This window comes from Hylaeus anthracinus, unplaced genomic scaffold, assembly GCF_026225885.1.
Source record: "Hylaeus anthracinus isolate JK02 unplaced genomic scaffold, UHH_iyHylAnth1.0_haploid 5, whole genome shotgun sequence".
In the NCBI taxonomy this organism is placed as follows: Eukaryota; Metazoa; Arthropoda; class Insecta; order Hymenoptera; family Colletidae; genus Hylaeus; species Hylaeus anthracinus.
Window position 1 is genome coordinate 5640331 of NW_026535322.1, and position 23068 is coordinate 5663398.

At 37.8% G+C, this 23068-nt stretch overlaps 1 protein-coding gene across 1 annotated transcript; it reads left to right on the plus strand.

The window, feature by feature from the left end:
- Positions 1 to 23066, plus strand: LOC128895824 (UBA-like domain-containing protein 2). Its single transcript, XM_054158761.1, has 4 exons — positions 1 to 373; positions 8902 to 8976; positions 18878 to 18971; positions 20117 to 23066. The coding sequence occupies exons 1-4, from the start codon at positions 266 to 268 to the stop codon at positions 20266 to 20268; spliced, it is 429 nt and encodes a 142-aa protein (XP_054014736.1). The 5' UTR covers positions 1 to 265; the 3' UTR covers positions 20269 to 23066.
- Positions 23067 to 23068: the final 2 nt, after the last annotated feature.

The following is a 23068-nucleotide window of genomic DNA, read 5'->3' on the forward strand; positions in this document are numbered from 1 at the left end:
AGCTGGCTGTGACGTCACATCGCCTTCGTCCCGCACGTTCCGCGACCCGCAGCGCCCATCAGCCGTCTGCGATGAGTTTAGTTTTGAAAACAAGAGGCTGGTCGCCGCTCGCAGGCCGCGCTCGCGTCTAAACGAAACCTCCGAGGCACAGTTAAAGCCCGGTGATACGGAAGGCTGTGCCGTGCTCGTGTCTCGCGTGTGCCTCATTTCGTCTGGTATTTTCTCTCCTTTTTGGAAACAAAAAAAAAACAACGTGACGAAAAAAATGGACGCCCTTCGCGAGCAAGTGATGATCAATCAGTTCGTGCTGGCCGCTGGTTGTGCCAGAGAGCAAGCGAAACAGTTGCTGCAGGCGGCACACTGGCAATTCGAGGTAAGAGAATATGCCATTCGATAGATTTTTTCACCGAAACATACAGAACTTTGCCATGTTTGCGTTCACCGCGGTTCGATAGACGCAATGCCGGATCAACGTTCGTTAGAGCCCCGGGTTACAGAAACCCGGTTAGAAACCGGGTTACAGGGTTGTCATTAATATAATTTTAATTTAGTTATCATAAAAATATAGTAAAATAAATTTCACATGGAAGGGAAAAATGGAAGTTGACAAGTTGATGTTTCATTATAAAGCATTAACAAATCATATAATAAGAATGAAAGTAGTTACACAGGGCAAAGATTAGGAAAGCTTTGTAAAATATGTGAAGGTTAAGATGATGTAGGGTCTGTAGAGCATGCATGACACAATGTTTACAAGTATAGATGATGCAATACACGGTATAATACCATAATTACAAACTTAGCACAATGACTGTAGACACCAATGTCAGCCAGTTTGAAATAGAGTTTAGAGTACATGTATTATATTTCGATTTGGTATTCATAAGTGAGATAATATTTCACATTATCTCTGGAGACTCTCCAGCTGTCGGTGGCCCGTAATTTGTAACCCTTATAACCCATGTCTTGACCGGCCCTGGGTATACGGCTACGTAAACAAAGCCAACGAAAATGGCCGACCATCCAGACGGTACTGTCGTCGATTCGACTCGGAATTATTGCGTGTTTGAACGAATTAAATTGACAAAACCTACTTAATTTGCTCGGTCGATGCTTCACTGTCGGTTGTCACGTATGCTATCGTAGAAGCCTAATCGATTTGTAACAATTCCGGGTCGTGATCGTTCACGAGTCGGCGAGCGTATTTACTACTACATAGAAACGTAGTCCATTCATAAAAATCGTACGATGTTACTAATGGTGCGTTTACATATATACACCCAGGAGCGACCGATACGACAAGCCTCGGGTGCTGCATTCGCGAATTGCAATTTGCGAAGAGCTGCACTGAATATTCGAGCAGATCAAATTCGATATCTAATCTACTAATGACAAAATAATTACATCAGATAATGTAGTAATACTTAAATCAATTCCAACGTTAATAATAACGTTGAATTAGATTAGTATTAATATTGAATAGTATTATTTCAATATTAACTCCGTTTTTTTTTCTTTTTTTCTTTTTTTTTTCCTCTTCGCTTGGTATCTACGCTACTCGAACCATTTTCGGTGCGATTTTTCAATCCAATGATTAAAACACAGAGACACCTCTCGACATCGATTTTCTAGTTATAAAAAATGGCGAAACCTTCTTCGATAATCGGCGAGGACCGAGTGCCAAATTTGAGAATGATTCAGCTCGTACATTCTCTTAAAATAATTCCTAAAGATGACCCATTTTTCGCGGCGCTAATGCGAGGAGACCCTTCAAGAAGCTTTGTTCGTAATTCGTCGCGGCGGATAGGATCGACTATAGCTCTTGTCAAGGTTATACCAGCGCACGTTGCTTTCTTATTTGCACGGTTACAACGGCTTCTGTTTGTTTTCATTTACGGTACTCGGACGTATTCGACATAAAATTTCCGTTTCGGACTCGCCTTTTATTCGCTGATATTCTTGTTCGGCTTTGTTGTCAAATTATTTTACTTTTGGCTTCGAACGTAACTCGCTAACGAACTGCTAACAATGGAAACAATGCGGACATCGCGTGCGCGACAATCACGAACAATAATTATCTTTTCGGTGCCAGGTTCTCTCTGGCCTATCGATTTACGAGGTATCGTTTGTGCTAAAAGCCTCCTTCGGTTTATGCAAATCAGATCACATTTAGCTTCTCGTCGGATATACCGTACACTTGGTAATTTAACGATCCTGCCTACATAACAACGAGGAAAGAAATATAATCCGCGCCGCATCGTGTAATTATTAGAACTCGTATAATCATTCGTTAAAATTTTAAATGAAAACAAAGCGCAACGACCATCTGTGAACTGCTGCGCTCGATGTAAACAAGCATTACGTATCCGGAGCTTCGTGTTCGTTCGAAGTTGGATTTACGTTTACGTTACAAAAACTATTAAACGTAAGAGCACAGATTTGATTTCAACGCTCGATAATTGAAAAATAGAAGTTTCCTCGTGTGTATATTTTCGCACGATATATACGCAACGCGGTCAAGAACCTACGGTGACCTTTCCAGCAATTAACATCTTGCCCGTGGTCAGGTATTATCGGGGTTTTCTTTCGTAAAAGGTTCGCGTCGCTCGTTCCAACGAGTTCGGGGAATAAACAGAGCGCAAAAACAACGCCTCTTGAATTTTGCTAGTACTATTAATAAATACATAGTGGTCGTTCCAACTCCGTGGCGATTGATCCTCCTTATTCAGAACGCTGGTTACGTAACCGGATCGCAATATTAAATTAAACGTAACTGCGTTTACCGAGTGATTATTAACGCGCTTCTTAGTTTAAGCCTGGCATCAGCCACGGTACAGTATTTCACAAATTTTTAGTCTATGGGAGTCCGGTTAAAGTTTAAATTAAATCAAACGGACACGATCATTCAATAGAATTTTTCAAACCCTGAAACATTTCTCTGAACCATTTTTTTCTCACAAATTGTTCCATTTTGGAAATATTTGAATGTTTCCATACTTTTCGAGCACCCTGTCTGTATATTTACATGTATTATATACGCATAAATATAATAATAATATATGTGTATATATTATTTATTTCCGTTTAGTTGTTCACTCGTCAATTTATATTCTCCGATCTGGATTGCGTTATTGAGTTAAGTTTTCTTTAAAAAAAAAAAAAAAAACTAAAAAAACTACTGGACCGAATTAGAACAAAATCTAATCAGCTCTAAGTTAGATTGATACACATCGATCATTTTGATCTCGCTATTAGGTTTTTTTTTAGAAAACGTTAGCGAAAAATTTGTTTACATACGCACACACACACACATACACACACGAACAATTTTGTTAAAAATAGGGTGAAATTACTACAATGACCTTGGAACATGAAGATCTGCTAAAAAATGGATTTTTTCATTTTAGGGACAAATACAATAACTTCCCCATAAATCTGGAAGTTAATAAACATTTTTCTATAGGTTAGATCCCATAGGTCCGAGAGTACCGTTTAGAATACTTCTTTTTTTTTTTAGAGGGTTTCACTAAAAAGTGAAATCTGAGAAACACTGGTGTTACATGTAAATGTTTTTACATGGAGTTAACGACTGGACTGATGGCCAGAATGTGTTAATTCGTAATTAGTTCCCCGATGGACAGGTTGCGATATTAGGTTGTGTTTACCAAGCAATTGCAACAGAAGGCCAGAATTGAAATTGTAATCTCGCTTGCAGTTCAAATATAAGGTGTCACAAGAGTCGTAAAGGGTCATTAATATTCATGTCGTTCCGTTATTATCATCGTCAAAGCGTCTGTCTCTTGCGAAATGAAATATATTTTTATCGATCGAAGCGTTGTATTAGGTGTGGGAATCGATTCTGTGCCTTTCTATGGTAAATTTACCATTTATTTCAAAACTAAACTACCAAACTTCACGCGTAGAATACACTGGCGATCGGGATGAGACGTACGTGTATATAGATTCATAGATTCGTTGCAGTGACGATCAAATTGAAAACTTAGAAAGTTATTAATTCAATGTAACGAAGTAACTCGTAAATATTTTTACGTAAACCGTAGTTACAAACGATCGAATGTACGGGCACAGAACTGATTTCTACGTTTAGTAATTTAATTCGTAACCTTTAATTTGCTAGGATTTCTATTATTAAGATACAGGGAAAGAGAAAGAATTTTATGCTTTCGTTAAATTCAGTCTGCGAACTTTCTCTGTTCGGGTTGCTAATGCGTTTAACAACAGATTACGACACGAGTTCTAATGACTACTGGCAAGTCTGTTACGTTACCCCCGGTACCTTTCCAGTTTCTCTCTCTCTTTCTCTCTATTTATCCTGCATCTCTGCGTCTCTCCCACCTCTCTATTTCAGCATCAATACACAATAGTAGAGGGTTTTTTCTTGATTAGTAGCGATGAGATCGAACGTATCGCAAGTTTTTTTTATATTCAGCCCCACTGCCAGAGGCTGTATTACCTTCGAACCGTCATTAAAAAAATTAATTATCTTTTGTCATTGACTCTGGACAAAGAGGCGCACAGATAAAAATAAACAAGCGACTGGTTACACAAGCTACCGAGTCCAAATATTTTCGAAGTAAATCTTATTCCTTTCGAGCACGGTGCGCAGTAACGCGATAATCTTTTGAATAGTAACAAACATTTATGTTAATTACAAACTTCAACGATTTTCCAAATAAGGTTCGATATTTCATGTCGATTATTATATTCCATATTATTATATTCTTTCTAATCGAAAGAGGAAAGTTTCCTGAGAAAATAACAATGTCGTTTGCGAATAGTAGGTTTCGCGCTGTTTGCAAACAAAGTATCCTATTGCGGGTCGTGTCTCAAGAATAAAAGAGAATGTGGCACGCTGCCACCCATGCCGCGTGCTATTTTTCACGGTTCTCCGATATACGTATACTGGCACTGTTTTCTCATCTCACGACCAACACGATACGCGAATGCGAAAAGCCAACAGGCTTAATCGAGTCTTCCCTCCCATTGGAGGCTTCAAACAAATTTCGCAAATGTTTCGACCAGTGGTAGCTACCTAAATATTCCTTTAAGGGGGTATCTCGAATTAGGAGGTCTAAAAGTAAAAAAGCGGTTTTCCGTGAATTTTTTTCGAACGGAAACAAAATAATTAATTCTATCGAACTTTTTATCAAGTTTTCATACATACTTGAGTAGTCTGTACAAGGTTTTTTCAACAAGAAATATTCTAATCGAGTCGACTGCGACGCACGTTTGTAGAACACCTCACAATTAAAACCTCTTATCGGCGAGAAAGATGCAGGTCGTAATTCTGGTTTGACACAAAAAAAAAAAAAAAAAAAAAAAACCACAAGAAATTTTCATTTTCATAGATTTCTCTTCTACGTGAACTAAGAAAAACCCGCAAAAATTGTGAAATGTGAAATTACTGCAAGTTTGAAAAAAAGAACGAGTTCTTTGGGTGAAAAAAATCGCTTTAACTTGATAAAAAAGTTGTTTAAAATTTTGTCTGTATGAATTTTCTTAGTTGCAGTGCGTCGCAGTTGACTCGATTCGAATATTTCTTGTTAAAAAAATTTGTACAGACTACTCAAATACGTATGAAAATAGGATAAAAAGTTCGGTGGAATTAATTATTTTTTTCCGTCATGAAAAAATTCACGATAAACCGCTTTTATTCTTTTTTTAGACCTCCTAATTCAGGATACCTCCTTAATAACGGCACAAGCTTTGATAATATAGTGTAAATCCTTCGAAAATTTGTTTTCTAAGGATATACTAATCGTTCGAAGTCATCGCTCGAGGATGTACGAACACTTGTGACTCACTGTACGTATATTCTAATTAGAGTAAAAACCGTAACGATAAGAATGTTCTCAATAGGCGTAACACGAGCGAGTCGAGCGCTGACGATTTAATCGCGGAAAGCTTCCACGAAAACAATCATCCGATCGTTTTATCGCGTGATCAAATAATTCGATTGGTTGTTATCTTTTGGCGGGATTTATTGCGAGTAAAATTAACATCAATGTACACGTTTCGGGATCGTTTACGATAAGTAGCATTTTCGACAAGCTCGGATAAGATTTGTTTGTTGGTATCATTCGTGCGATACAAGAAAATGTTACAAACCAAGAACAACCTAATCCTCGAAGTTTCTCTACCAGTTATTGATCGATAAATTGCTTTCCGAGAAAGTCTCGGAAGTTTAGATCGATGTTCCATGACTTATTCGTGTCGACGATTTTCAAACCGTTTGTTGTTCGACGGAACAGTGTTTTCGCAGAAAATGGCACTGGTTATCGCGGATCGAAGTTCCTAAAGAAAATAAAGGTGATACCGAGAAACAAACAAACGAAACGTTGTGGCGTGCATCGTGATTTTTCTTGGCACGTAACTTCGTTTCGAGCATCGTGAAATCGAGTCCGTCTCGCTCACGTGTACTAGCACGAAGAAACTAGCACGAGATTGTGTGTAAATTTCCGTGGCAATTGGGTCGATTTAAAGTCGTTGGTTACGCGTAGCCGTTGATCTGCGGTCGGTAAACTTTCACGCGATCGCCTTAAGCGCCGATAAAACGCGCGTTTATAATGTTCCACCCTGTAATTTGGTACGTAGGGCTCGATAAACATGATCGTGTCGCGACAATCACGTAAGGCAACCATTGATGTTTATAGTGCATTGCGGTCGAACTGCGGTTCGGTCTGTGTCGACGAAATACCAACTAAAAAGCTTGCGTGCCTGTCCATGCGTTATTGAATAATTTTAATAACGCGTCAAGGAAACTTGGTATCTGACAATCAACGTGCAACTATTTTTCTTAGTTTAAACGAAACTAGACAAGCACGGTTATTTGATCGAAACTGTGGCTCGTACTACGTTATTCAATTTTTGACCTATATATCTGTAAGCCACTGTCTAAGTCGTTGCCGTTTTGTTCGATAAGATTCTACACCTGAAATAACAAAATCGGAGCGTATATACAGTCAGGCCCGTAAGAAATTTGTCTAAATTGAACGATAAATTTGATGTTTCCAAATTTAAACGTTTCATTATGAATATATATACATGAATTTATATATGAATGATTATAATTTATGTACGTATTTATAAAGAAATCTTTATTTTTGAAAACATCAAACTTATTTAATCGGGACAAATTTCTTCGATAGGCAGAGAGGGTGGCGTATAATTATGGGACTGACTGTAGATTGTCGTTAATTGCTTTGAAAACACTTGGCACGGTATAAGCCTACAGGTCTATGTTCAACAACTGTGTACTTATCACGGTTGTCTGGTCTAATCTTTTAAACTTTTTATGTGTCCACTTTTAGCGTTTTCGTTGCACGGTACAGTTCATTCCTCTGATTTTTATATTTTTATGAATTTATATATATTTTTTTTTTTTTTTGTACGCTGTGATGTTTGCATCTTGATGGCTGTACGATTATCCTTACGCAAAATAAACGCGCAAATATTCTATTTAGTCATTGCCGTGTGCCGTTAATGGAAAAGACACCGACGTTTCTTTACGCGCGTTAACATCTTGTTACAGCACGACACGCAATCACTGATCAAAGTCACGCGGTATACACACATTTATACATATATACGCTACGGCGTCGCAATGTACCGTTTATAGCAAACAGGCATTTTACCTTCTAACAGGTTCACAAATTTTTTCACGCGCAACGATCGGTCAGCTACCATGACAAAAAATTTCAATGACCTTAGCGTAGAGCTGAACCTGCTTTGGAATTTTCGAGTGTAACGATATACCAATCGGATCGTGTTTCAGCTTGCAATGCGATCTTGTGACACAAGTGTTGCTATAACGTATCCCTGTTGATAGAGACCAGAACGCGTTTGCAATGTTTGCGTGTATATAGTTCGCGCGCGAGATACCGATAATTGGCAAACGAATGATATCGAAATAAATCGAAAATTAGGAAATAATTTATGCGTGTAACGAGAAAAGGCATTCGTCACGCGAAAAATAGATACATCGATGAGTTAAAGAAGTCATAAAATATGTATTTATGTTATATCAACCCATTGCACGCGAGAGGTGACTCTCATACGAGACGCGTCGTTATAGCAACATCACGAACGCAAAGAGGTAAAATGATTAGATAGGTTTATTTATTTGTTGCTTTGAAACCAAATATGGTTTATACAGCATACGTTACATATCATATCTTAACACGTTGACTGCCGGATAAATATTCATGAAAATTTCTGCTACAATTGAATATTATTTCGAATATTGGAGACTACGTAATCGAACGTTTATCGTGGTATTTATTTTTTAATTTCATTCAAATTCATTTCCTTTCGTGCTTGACTTTCAAAATTAATTTTTTTACTTCTTCAGTGAAAAGCACTGTCACGCATATATGGGCGACGCGGCGATCAACGGTGTCAATGCGCCTTTTTTACATGGGTTAACTTAAAGCTAGTTCGTGTAGCGTCTGTGTTGTGCTTACATTATTTGAATGAAGTAAAATTATAATAATAATAATTATTTAATTTAAATTAAATTCTTATCGCGCATCGCTTAATAAATTCATATATAATCATATCAGACCTTTAATATCCGGACCGCATTGGAAACACCTCGTACAAGTCGGGAGGTAGTATTTGCGACGGTGAAGCGCTGTTATGAGGGTAGCACGTTCATTTTCATGTTTTGGACATTGCCAAGTGACATGATCTAAATCCTGATCTTCAGCGCCGCACTCGCAAGCACTGTCTAAAATAAATCTCACTCCGGCTAACGAAAACGGCTAGATATAAACTGAACGAACTTTTTGGGTAATCTAAGATTGAAACTCCCACGAAACGTGTCGAGTGTTGCGCTGTACTTGTCTAATCGTTTTCTTTTTCTTTTTTTATACTTTTCAGACCGCCCTCAGTATTTTCTTCCAAGAGGCTGCGATACCTCCGTGCGCACAAGGACCTGGTACGCATTTCGGCCAAGTAAGTCGAATCCGTCGTTTCGCTTTCGACGATGGTTAGGGCGAATGTAAATAATAATGCTCGAGCGAAAGGCAACGTCGTGTCTTCGATCGTTACTACGCTCGTATCAGTGTGCTAATCGATACGAAAGTATTTTCGCGTCGCGAGCGTCGACGACGGTTTCGTTCCGTCTCGCTCTCTCTCCCTGTTTCCTCTCTCTTTCTGTCCCTTTCCAGCGGCACTGTTTTATTTGTGTCACGTGCAACGATCTGCGACCCATCACGCGAACGACTTTATTCATTAACGATCGTCGCGCGAATCGCGACGAGATCACGTGCCAGAAATTAAACGTTTCTTTCGTATTTTTTGTTTTTTTTTTTTGTTTTTTTTTTTACTTTATTTTTTTCTCCCACTGTAGCCTTTCGTTCGCGCGATAGCACATCGATACTTTACCGATCGGTAGCTCGATTAACTTTTGTCGCAATAACCAATGCTTTATTATCGAGGTAGCTTTGTGTACTCCCATCGTTACACGAGTTTCGAAATATTATAGAAATATCGTTCTGAAAACGATTCTAGCAGATAGAAGAGATATCGAGTAATATTAACGTTACAATAAGAACGGAAAAACAAGAAGTATTATTCAATTTAATTATACGTCGAACCGTGACCGGTTGGTAAAGTGTTTGATTCGTTTTTGTAGATATTCGCGTATCTCGAAACGTGTATCATGTGTTTGTTCTCGTTCCCGTGGGCAATACTGTAACGGTACAGTCTGTTTTCGCAAAGAGTTATCGATCGTTCGGCGTGGACTGATAAAATAATTGCCGGATCGTCGTTTTAAATTAACGTCACCTGGCAGGTGTTTGTTAAAAAAAAACGTAGCCATGTCGCACGGTTTGTTCTTGAATTATTTGGTCCAACTTTATGGACGTGTTTTGACGACAAAAGGTGTCGCGCGACTGTACAGTCGGCAACGAAAGCGTACGTAATTGCATTGCTTTATATATTTTTAATACTTTTTATTTTGTCGTTGTTTTCGTCCTCGTAGCGACGTTCACGGTGATAAGAAGTTATGTTAACGTTTCAGGGATAAGGCTGCACGGTACGGTTTGAAAATGTAAACAGATGCAGACGTTGAGCTCCTCTCAATGAACGATTTTATCTGTATCCTTATTTATCTAGTCCGTTATCTGGTTTTTTCTCTCGATAACGAGTAGGAAGCATCTCTCTTCCAAGCACAAATAACGTTTTATATAGATCTTGTTATTTTTACTAGTTCAGGATAACGAAACGTTCGAGTATAATATTCGCGTAACGGCGTTCTCGTTGGTGGTTTTATCGCGAGCAGGTGGTCTGTGCGTCTTGCATTCCTAAATATCCGAGTTATCGGTATCGAATAAACGTGGCTTATCTGAGGTGCGCGTAACCCTCGGCGATGTCTCCTTTGGAATCAAGAAGGGCCAACGTTATCGACGTTGTAATGAGAATACGTTGTATACAGATTATTCGATGTGTTCGTGGTTGCTAGAAACAGACTTCGTGTGTACACAGGCACGAGGAAACACGAGTCGCGCAGGTGCATGTTTAATTAATATCTATTTTAACACGTTGACTGCCAAACAAATATTCTTGAAACTTTCTGCTAGGATTAAATATTATTTAAACTATCGGAGACTACGTAATAACTACACAGTAACTTCGTAACAATTTGTAAATTCCATTTGAATTTATTTCCTTTGATATTTGACTTTTAGAATTAATTTGTTTACTTGTTCGGTGAATAGCACTGTCAACCCATACGTGGTCGACATGGCGATCGACGTGTTAAATCATTCCAAACGTTGTTACCTTATTTTTCTAAGCTTATAACACATCGGCCATCGTCTATAAAAACAATGCCATTCCACAATTATTTGTTACATTTGCATACATACATGTTATATATTATAATATGTAAACAGTTGCAAATATATTAAAATAAAAGACCTAACCCAGAGCTTATTCTTCTAAGCTTATAATACATCGATCGTCATCTATAAAAACAATGCCATTCCACGATGATTTTTTATATTTGCATACATACATGTTATATATTATAATATATAAACAGTTGCAAACACATTGAAATAAAAAACCTAACCCAGAGCTTGTTCTTCTAAGCTTATAACACATCGATCGTCATCTATAAAAACAATGCCATTCCGCGATGATTTTTTATATAAAATAAGAAATTCTTTTTTCGCGTGCATCTCCTTGTATTTGTTCGTTCTTCCAACGTAAAACCGAGTTTTGGTTGGGAAGCATTGTGCTCTGACTAACGATGTTGCGACTGTCGCGCGCCTAACACCTTTCGATATCCGAACGAAAGGAACATACCGTGGCTGAATGTCATCTTACGCGAAAAACGCCAGGCTTTGCATCATCGATCGAAATAAGGCGCACGAATAGACCTGCACGCGTATTCGCGGCTCCGCGATGAAAACCAGCGTGTTTATTTACGCACGGTGATCGTATTGAACGAGACACAACAATGTTGATAACGGAATGCGACTGGCAATATTCCTGAATTACCACTGTGTCGAAGCCAAAAACGTACATAAATCGTGTATAATAATGTACAGAGCTCGGGGGATGAACAATCTGTTCCTTTTTTTTTTTGTTTCGTTCGTTTATTTATGTATGCACGCCAGAGTGCGCATCGAATGTTTTTTTTTTTTTTTTTTTAAACACTTTACGCGTAGTAATTTATCAATAACAAGCAACTAATTAACGAATTCATTCATTTTGATTAATCGGTCGCGCGATGACTCGAGTCATCGCGAAGGGTTTTCTCGCGACTCAATGCTACGGGATCATTATCAAACGCGTTGGAAAGCGTGTTTGGAATCCGCCTCGCGATTAAATGGCAATTTAATGCCACGGGCGTGGAATAATTGAACCATTTTACATTCTTGGGATTAAGTGCCGTTTATGGAACATATCGCCCAGTTAACGCGCAACGAAACGATGGCGACCTCACTGCGCGTTACAATTTCAAATAATACGACATGGTCTCCGGTGTTAATTAGAGAATTCCAATGCGTTGACCTATACAAAGAAATAGAAAATATTAGGTTGTCCCGAAAGTTTCTTTCGCGAATTGGACTCAAATTATTTTACGTGGTCGTGTTTGTGCCATTGCACAAAAAAAGAGCTCAATTACCTTTTTCTTCTTGATTACCTGCAGCTATAACTGCCCCAACTCCTATCTTTCTTATCATCTTTGGTTTATTCTTCGATTTTAGTAACTGCAGGAGTTTATTTATCGATTCGATTTTATGAATTTACTACATATTTAAATTTAAATATGTATAAATAGACAATTTAATTTCATTGATATAGATGTTGTAACAGTAATGGAGCAAAATGAATTGTACAAAATTTTGTAACGTAACATAAAACGTTGTCTTATATTTACCAAGCATGCTCTTCAAGAAAATGATTTTTAACTACTTTACTGAATTACCCACAAAATTAAGTATAAATATACCACGCCACCATAAATGTAATAGAAGTCAAATGAAAATGATCGAAAACGTTTTGCGTCAGCTCGTCCCGGCAAACACATTCAATTTGCAAATAACGGTTGTGATTTGCGTTTCTACAGCCTAACATTGCTATTGTGTACACAGAGCTGAGTCACCCGATAACACAAATTAACTGTATCGCGAACGTAACTTATTATCCGCACATGACGTTTCATTTCCTTGGATGAATGACACACGTAAAAGCATCTGAACGTATTTGCCACATAATTCTCAAAGGGAACATCGATCAGGACTCCTTGTGCAACCTATGTGCATTCGAATAAACGTTGAAACACGTTTGCATTTTCTAATTCAGATACCGTTATACCAGATTTCTTTGTACAGCGATTGTCTACATCGATAATTATACATATTATAGCCTGGTTGCATAATCCGGCAAGAACGAAACTTGTGATAAATAATCGATACGACATTCATATCGCCGCACCTAAACGCCGTTTTGTACCAGCACTTATACTTTCTAGCGTCCATTAATTGTACGCTCGGCTACGCGGTATTTTAAACGTGCTCGTGGTAAAATAGATTTTTCTTAATTTCGACAATAACCGGGAGTAATTTATTTTAAATGTTTCATGCGTGGCAGATATGAATTTAATTATCTTAGAATTCGATATATTAATTAAAAGTAGTTTTCTCGAAGAGTACGGTTTAGATTATCAGTCTCGAACAAAAACTATTTTAACGAAGTAACGATTTAATGATTATTTTGGAAGAAAGGTGAAAAATGTGCAAGGTTCGCAACAAATATAACAGTAGAATAACGAAACAAAGAGATTTATCAACAAGCAACTATCAAATGATGTTTTCTATTGTATAATGTTTTCTATTGTATAATGTTTTTATAGACAGCAACGTGTGCGTGTTAATAACAGGAAAACGTCCTATTATCTTCTAGGTCGTCATATCAGCTCTGTTGCGGACAAGATCGTGCGTTGCATTATCTTCGGAATCGCTAAACGCGACTTTGTTGCAGGAAATCCGAACTCTCTTTCTCTTGTTTCTGTTTCGAGACACTTGTTAGATATCGCAAGAATAGCCGAGATCTGTTTTTATTTACAATCTATCGGTATACCAGCGATAAGTTCACACGACAAAATACATGACTTATCAATAAGATAAACAGTATACGAGATTTTTATTGATTTATTTCTGAATCTTGAACATTGGTCGATGTGGTGATGCACGCACTCGTTATCGGTTCTAATGGAAGGAAAAAAACATTGTGAAAGATTTCGAGCCATGTAAATCGAGTCGCGTTACGTAAGATTTCGATATCGGACAGGAAGCGCGGTATGAATTTGCTTTTCAACGCTTCCGTTGTGTGTCACTTCATTCATCGATTCTACAAATGTTAATTAGCACGTTTTCAAATGCATATTTAAATACAGCGGTCACTGTACGGTCACGTAGCTAGAGAAAATTGTAATTGAAAACACTGCACGATTGATTATTTATACATTTATCACGTATATTTGTCGACTATTGGAGAATATATACAAATTTGCACGCTTCGCGTGATATTTAGAATTATAATCTTAATTTCCTATTTATAGGTTTATGACGAATGACTAATCCGAGGATGACTCAGAAGATACGAGTCGAGAAGTTGATAATTTCTTGTTAAAGATCGGTAATTAGTTGTCGTTAATGAGTGGTATTAATGTTTTGAAAACATTAAACATAACGGCAAAGAAATATGAATGCGTGAGGAGATTTATAGCTCATTTGTAAAGTTTGTTTTCTTCCGGTATTGAGTGCAAGTAATCGACACCGAGGCTTCGACGATAAGGCGTTGTATGACAAAAAAATGAGGCCACAGAAAGATAGATGGTTGTTATGCTGTTCAACATTTTCTTGTAACACCGTTTTTCCATCGTAAAAAAAAAAAAAAAAGAGTACGACCCGTACGAATTGCATGACTCACTCTGTGTTTATTACGTACATTTATCTGTACGTATACACAGGGTTAGGTATTACAAACAGGCCACCTGAATAACTTGCCTACTTTTTCGACAAAGGACACACTTAATCTGATGTCAAGTTTGTAACTCAGTTGTTTGTAGTTGTACGTGTAGAGATGCGATGGTCAGCGTTATTTTTGTTTGTTTGTTTAGATATAACGATGTATTTCTTCGTTTCACTTGTTTCTGATAGTGTTTCACCATTCGAGTGTTTTATGACTTGTGGTTAGAGGGAATTCAAAGTCGTTGCAAGTATATTACGTTGGAAAATAATTTACTTCGAGGAATCATGTACCGGACACCCTGTATATACGTCGACTTACAATTAACCATAACAGACTGGTAGCTGTTGGACGTACAGTGGGCGTAGAAAGTATTCGTACATCGATCAATTTCCCAAAAAAAAAAACTATGTAAAATTGTAATTTATTAACTTATTTTTTTTATAAACAATGACATTCTACATATTCTCAGAAATCTCTAGAATAGATAGATTACAAAAAAAAATATAGCTATTTATGGTAAGTTGCGAAATTAACAAGGAAAGAACAATTAATCGATAGAAATATCGAAGCAATAAGTATTCGAACAACTGTTTAATTTTGAAAATTTCATTTAAAAAGAAATAAAAAATAAATTTACATTAATTCATAAGTATATAATACTTCCTTCGTGGGCTTTCCTTTTGATTTGATTTTATATTTCCTTTTGATTAGTTATTCGAAGCGGGATTTTTTTCCATTCCTCTATTAGAGCCATTCTTAAAAGTACTGGAAATTTGATGTTTTCTAATTCGCACGTTACAAACTCTGCTGTAAATGGTCTCGTCGTAAGAATCGGTACAATTCTATGCTTTTACCCAGTTTTCGCATTAATTTTTTTTTTTTTTTTTAATTTCGCAAATTATATTAACTAGCAAATGTTGTTTGGATTGTTTCTATCTTAGAGACTTCCGAGAATATGTAAAATATCATTGATTACAAAAAAGGAAGTTAAGAAGCTACAATTTCACAGAAAAGTTTTTTTTTTTTGGAAATTGATCGGTGTACGAATACATTCTACACCCACTGTATGTATATTTAAATTTCGTAATATCATTTAGTTTATCTATTAGACTCGTTCTCAGACTAATGATGAGAGCACACGATGCTATCTTGGTAATAGACAGCAAAGTATTGTTTGCCATGGTAAAAAAAAAAAAAAAACGATTAATACCACGCGAGGCACGAGACTTTTATCGATCGAAGTGCAGTTGTCGTTTGCACTTAATTAGGTACAGGTATAAATGAAATATGATTTAGTGTTAATTGACGTACTATCGCACGGACTAACTACCAGGCCTATTAAAGTTTCCCAAAGATGGATCGTATTAATTTCACAGTGCATTATTTCCCGGTATGCGCGCAACAACAGAATCGGTCGTATTTGGATCAATTAAAAGACTCGTAAAGCCGCGTCGGCATGACCACGTTGATTCAGCAGAACGAGTTCTTCCTCGATAACTTCTGCGCCCGGTTCTTCTGCCGTCGGTCGAGATTTCGTTTTCTTGCGCACGTTTGCACCCCTCTCCCCGTTGTACTTCGTGCCCCCCCCCCTAGCCATCGTCCGCCATTATACTTCACGATCTTCTCGTTCTTCCCCCCTCCGTGACTTCAAATTCTCCTCGTCCCCCTTCCCCTTCGCTGTATCTTATTTTTCTTGCTCTGCCCCCTCTCTTCACTTGCCGATATCGCGACTCTCCATCCCTCGATGTACTTCTCATTATCGCACGAACGCGTTCTCGCGCGGTTCGAGACATCGTCGGAACGAATTTCCAAACGAATATGAAAGGCATCGAGAACCACTGCAGGCAGACAGTTGCTAGGTGCGTTACTATTCTCGGTCGGCGGCATTCCGATAAGCCGTGTGCCAAATCTTGGCCCAACCACTGGACTAACGACAACGTTCGTATCCAAAGGCGACAACTCGCCTCCCCAACCCATTTTCGCCTTCTTTACGCGACACGTTACCATTGTGTCGAATAGCTGGCTCGCAAACTTCAGAACAGCTTTTAGGACAGTTGCAAGAAGATGGTTCCTTACAGGCGCGTTATCTTATGGGCGTGGAAATGCATCTGCTTGGCAAAAGGAGATAATAGAACAGGGTTCTAGAAAGAGAAAATCTTAGTGTTAAGGATTATCAATACTTTCACGTCCAATCGTTTCACGCGAGTAACTGTCGCTAACATATGTAGCAGGCGTTATATCGTGTGTCGCTGCATAGAAATAAAATAGAAGGATCATTACAGCGAATAGCGTGGTCTCTGATGTTCGCGTTGTTTAGTTATCCGTGTAACAATTTCCACGTGAAACTAACGTGGTGATGTTGACAATCCATGAATATACAAAACGTGGAAGCTAGAAAATAGTAAACACAATGGAGAATTAATAATAGGATGGATTCTGGGATACAGTAATATATCAGGAAACGAACTAGCAGACCAAGAAGCTAAAAGACAAACGGAAAAGGTGTCCATGATACACAATACAAAAGATATTATAGCAAAAATCCCAGCAAAAGATATTATAGTTGATCTAAGAGAAGCATGTTGGAATAATTTCAAAGAAAAGGCAATGGAAATAGGGAGAGAGAAGGAAGCTCTCTTTATGAGAGAAATATAGGACCATATCGCAAGAAAGTAAGATATAAACCTTGGTTTATAAAATATAAAGATAAATTAGACAGACCGACAATAAGAACAATCTCAAGGATCAGGTGTAATCACTATAATCTAAGAGCATCGCTTGCAAGGATAGGGATAGTAGAAGACTCAACTTGTCCATGCAGCCAGGACGATGAAGACATAGATCACGTCTTATTTGAATGTGGGTTATACAATGTGGAACGAAACATAATATGGACAAAACTTCAAAAAGAAATTGAGAAAGTAAGCAATCGAGTTAATAAAATTACATAAGGTTAAAGGTACAAGTTTCGACTCTTATCAATTTCTGTTTCCATTTGTTTAATATTTAGCGTCGGTTCGTTGTATTCGAGGAGTTAAACTCGTCGAAAGTTTCTCGCGGTTATTAAGCGTTCGGTTTGGACTCTCTTCTATTTATTTATGTAATCAGCCGGTCGTCGTCGCGGGAACACGTGTGCGCGTTGTATTGTCGCGTTCTGTCCACCTGGCACACCGACGTTACATTCAGGTCCTGAAGGTTCGACGACCTTAACAACCGACGGGTTCTCGGCTCGCAGAAAGCTGCTTTTGTTGCTCTCTTTTCACCCACCTACCATAGATTTGTGTCGCTTCGTTCGCGGCTTACGTAAAACATTTCGTTCGATATTTTTAGCTTCGCGGGCGAAACCGACGTACCGTTCTGTATTTCCAAAATACAAGCAGGAAACGATCGTAACTCTTCCATTGGAACGCTTTATGCTTCGGGCAACGTTCGCCTAGTCGAATTGGACGAATGAAACTAGAAACGCGTGTGCTGACGTTTTACGGTAGTCTATTAGTCTGCTGTTTACCATGGCAACCAATCCTTTGTTATCTATTACTGAGATAGCATTGCAAGTGTTATATAAATATTATTCTAAAAACGAGTCTAATGTAGAGATAACATAAATATCGTACAACGCTATTATGAAATTTAATTATGTACTAATGTAAAGTTAATTTACTTATCGAGTTTATTCTAAATGCATATTTCTTCGTTTGGTTACTTCATCTTTTCTGTACGATGCATAAAGGTCCTGATAACATAAATATCATACAACGCTATTATGAAATTTAATTATGTACTAATGTAAAGTTAATTTACTTATCAAGTTTATTCTAAATGCATATTTCTTTATTTGGTTACTTCATCTTTTCTGTACGATGCATAGAGGTGACTTTAATCGAGTACAGAATTGCACATCAATAAATTTAATTACGTACTAATGTAAAGTTAATTTTACTTATCAAGTTTATTCTAAATGCATATTTCTTCGTTTGGTTACTTCATCTTTTCTGTACGATGCATAGAGGTGACTTTAATCGAGTACATAATCGCACATCAATAAGTTTGGAATCGCGTCAGTAAACGTGACGATGTAACAATAATCGGCGTGTAAAATCTGTGCAATCTTATGCCCAGTAAAGGAACACGCGAAAGAGGTTGATTGCGGGTATCGATCCACGAACGGAGAATCTATGTTTGCGACTGTACAGTCATGCGCCCTGGTCTCTCGACCTAAATAATCATACACGCGATCCACACGGGAACGTAAACAAACACTGTTAGAAGAGTTGTACTTACTACCGTTATATATGTTATAAGACAACGTATGAATGATATTTATCGATACTTTCGAGAAGTCATAAAACGTACGTTTCTTTCATAGATAACGCCATGCAACACACCGGCCACACCGCCAAATTTCCCTGACGCGCTTCTCGCGTTCTCCAAAATGTCCGCAGGAGAGAAAACTCCCTCGGGTAAGTTTCACTCCAATTACTTGTGCGCTAGTAATTACTTTTACATTCGACAACGATCCGATTCCTATTTCGGTCCGTCGTTTTATTACTTACATTCTAGTTAGTTTTTCTATTTTTATTCTAACAGTAACATTATTTTTACGTTTGTGAAACAGGTAACCGCTTCGTCGATGTTTGCATTGTAATTTTTATTATGATTTTATTTTTACCATGCTGTTTTCCTTCCAACGAGGAGCTACATAGTCGCGTTCCTTTTGCGCATACTAATCGATTTCGTAGAACGTAGAAAAACATTCTTGCAGTACGTAAACGTTAACCGTCGCTCTGTAACTACTGCTTCGCAGCCCTTTGTGCTCCACTTAGAACTTTGAATAAGTCATCCAGCCACTGTTTATGCTTTTCTTCATTCTTTTCCATCGATTTTCGATACTGGCCTCATTCGTGTCCCATGGTATCGTTTCTGAAACTAATTTCAATTTACGTTACTATCGAAATATCAGCTACGTGTTTCGAATCGTGCAAATATGTAAAAGTTGAAAAAGTTACTATTAATAACGTTTGGACAATATGTTCAAAAGAAATTTCTTTTCGCCATCTTAGACCTCTAGACAAAACACTGGCCTTGGTATCTGAAAATAAAACGACCTCGGGGAAACTTGTTTTCGCGTTTACTATGTTCAACATTCTCCTTGACGGTTCTTTTTTCACGTCTATAAGCATCAGTCATATTTAAGTCATCCTATTTAAACAGTCCACGCTATACATCCAGAAATTGCGCTCACAACAGTGCTTGTTTAGTAGCGATTCACTCGCAGTTCAAACATCGTCTGAAATCATTCAACAACGTCTGCGAACCAAACACACCCTCAATCATGGCGTCGACGTATTGAATTAACTCCGTAGGTTTTCGATGTTACCGTTGTAGACCTATAGAAGCATAAACAGTAGTTGGATGAATCGATTCCTTTCTAAGTACATCCAAGATTTATTTGAACGTAACGAAAGCTGATAAGTACCCTCAAAGACTCCAATTGGTGAAAGTGCTAGAAAGGGGTGAAGCATGCTTCGTCATCGTTTGTTTATCGCACGGGACGACCGCAAATCCAGGTAAACCACTAAACTCGAAATTCGTTGTACCGTTGCAGGGATGTCCCCGAGTCAGAATGGATTGCATCAAAACTCGATGCAAACGGGGACGACGGCACAGCATCACGGTGGACGGTGTAGCGTGACCGGGAACGCGCAACAACAGACGCAGAATCAACAACAATTTGGCTTAGGCGAGCCGCAGAGATAAAAGAAACTGGTCACTCGGCGGACTCCGTGCGCGTGATCCCGAGGTCGCTATGCGATATGCACGTTAACGGCGTTTAAAACGGGGATGCGTAGGTTTCACGGAAAAAAATCGTATGCTCCCCAAAAAGAGTTTACGCGTCTGTGGCGACACGAGCGATTATTACCCGAGATTCGCACGCGCTCGTATCCTCATCCCCAAAAAGGACGTATGCTTTCCTGAAAAGCGCGCGCGCACATACATACATACATACACACACACACACACATATACATCGTGGAAAAGTTAGGATTTATTTAGTGTGCGCGTGTGCCGATAGAAAGAAGCGATCTCCGTGAAAAAACGGTCCATCGTATCGAAACAAAGGTGTATATGGATCTCTAGTAGCCGGTCACGACCCTCGATTGTTTGTTATTTCTTTGATGGTGCATCAAATGTCAAATCTTGTGATCGACGAGCCTCTTGGACCTCTCGTAAACCTTTTCTCTTCCGTCGATATATACGTGTAACGGGTATGTCAGGGTGATATACGCAGAACGCGAGAGCAGAGGCTGCAAAGACTATTATTTTTATTTTTATTTTTTTTTTTTTTATTGTTCTTCTCTCCTTTGAACGCGCTGGGACGGTAGTTCCTACAATTATGAAAGACAGCGATACTCCTTTAGCGTTTATAAAAGAAAACTTACGAGAAGACGAGCTTCGGTGTAGACGGTTACTTTTTAATGGGCTTTCTCGCATGGTGACGATGACTCAGAAATTGTGGAGATTCTCGGTAGATGGTTTCTTGGTAAGATGATTAATAGTTTAGCAGGTATTGAATGTTAAGGTTGAATGTCTTAACTAACGTAAAGTACTACTCCAATATGAATTTGTAGAGGTAGAGAGCTTCTGAATTTCGAGTACTGTCACTGTGCGAAAGTGCATTATAAAGCGAGCGTTACATTAAAGTGTCCCTCCTTGTTAGTATGCGTCCAGAATGCCGCTTGATTGTAAATGAGTAGCGAGAAGCCTCCTCCACCGTCCCGGGTATCTTCCTCGTTGTTTCTCGATCTACAGACTCGCGGCTAGATAGGAAACATTTGCGGTTTCGCACCGCGGAAGTCAATGAGAAATTTAATACCACTTCCACACACCATAGTACAAAAAATTGCCGGCACTGGATAGCGCTTAGCGACGATGAAGATTAGTATTTCTAATTTTGTTACAGCAGAGTCCAGAGATATTGCGATTGTAACTCGATATTTTATTTAAGGTCGAGTACGAAGCAGCCGAAAAACTCAATGGAATACTTGTTACCCTATTCCTAAAATAACGATACAACTTGATTTCAGAGATTAATATGGAATTCGATATTATCGGTATTGTTTTATAACAATAACATCTAAATCAGCGTTGAGCATAACGTAATACATGATTATTGATTACTAGCTTAACGGTAAACCGAGCTCTGAATGATTCCAAATTACTGATTAATCTGACAATGAAATAAAAGTAATCGCAAACTAATCACAACTCAACTTTGTTGTAGACAAAAGCAAAGTTATTCGTGCGACGAATAAAAAGAAGAAAGACAAGAGGCTAATCATTAGTAACCATGAAACTATCAGGAATATAATGTAAAAAAATTGTAAAAAGAAATTTATCGACTATGTAATGTCCATTCGGTATATTTATGTGAAATTATATTGTTCGAGAAACTATACATTTTTTTTAGCCATCATTCACGATAGAGAGATGACTCGCTCGGATGGTATCCAGTGTAGGTCATTTTTGTTTTCTACAGGGAAAAACGAAGCAGTGGAGCCATATTAGCTAAGCTGTTTCATCGTCAATTGAATTTACAAAATACGAATTACGAATAATGTTTTCGTACCGCCTGTTTTACGTGTGTACTTCTTGTACGGCAGCTTGTGTAATTCACCCACTATGTATAATTCAGTATAGGATACAAATGGTTTCTCATTCGGTTACCTTTGTTACAGTACGGCTAATCGATAACGTACAACCGAAGAAGTATATATTTTCATTTCTCGCTCAAACGATTGTTTTTTTTTCCACGACAACGTATTTAATCTCACAGCGCATCTATGAATCATATTTAGTTTGAGAGACAGTGTGAAAGAAAATATTGTCAATGAATGATAGTTATCCAATGATGAAGCTTCGCTGTGAAAATATCTATCGAAAATTCAATTAATCGATCACAATCTTATAAATTGTTTGCCTGCAATTTGTAATCGTAGCCTCGAGAGATGCAGTCAAGGGACACCGATCAACTATAACCTAATTTTCACAGATGGAATAGTTCAAATATTCAAATTTCGGCTGCAGCTTCATCACTATGTATTCATTTATGTAAATACGACAGAAATTACGATCATACAGAATTTAGTATGACGAAGTGTTTTTCTGTAAGGTGTACGCTTTAATATCTTCCTTGTGTTTGTAACGTATGGATCAGTGTTCCGTAATCTCTTTATTGCAAGATATAGTTTACGTGCTATACTTTGTTGTTGTGACCTGATTGTAAAATGTGTAAATGTACTAAAATAATATTGGCGTGATACGATATTTTTTTAAAAATATTTTTCGTTTGCCCATAGGGACATGAAAATTTCGGAACACTGGTCTTAACTATTATGAAAATACTATTACGTTAAAACTCATTATTATTATTATTATTATTATTATTATTATATTATTATTATTGTTTATTTGACTATCAATAATAATAAATAATGTTCATGTACATAATTCTGAAAAAATAATCTAAATAAAACATTAATAATGGTGCTTTCATAGA

Bases quoted from the DNA above. Each gene is read 5' to 3' on its own strand.
- LOC128895824 (XM_054158761.1), top strand. From the start codon at position 266: ATGGACGCCCTTCGCGAGCAAGTGATGATCAATCAGTTCGTGCTGGCC. The intron at 374-8,901 runs GTAAGAGAATAT...TATACTTTTCAG, and splicing joins CGGCACACTGGCAATTCGAG to ACCGCCCTCAGTATTTTCTT. The intron at 8,977-18,877 runs GTAAGTCGAATC...TTTCTTTCATAG, and splicing joins CTGGTACGCATTTCGGCCAA to ATAACGCCATGCAACACACC.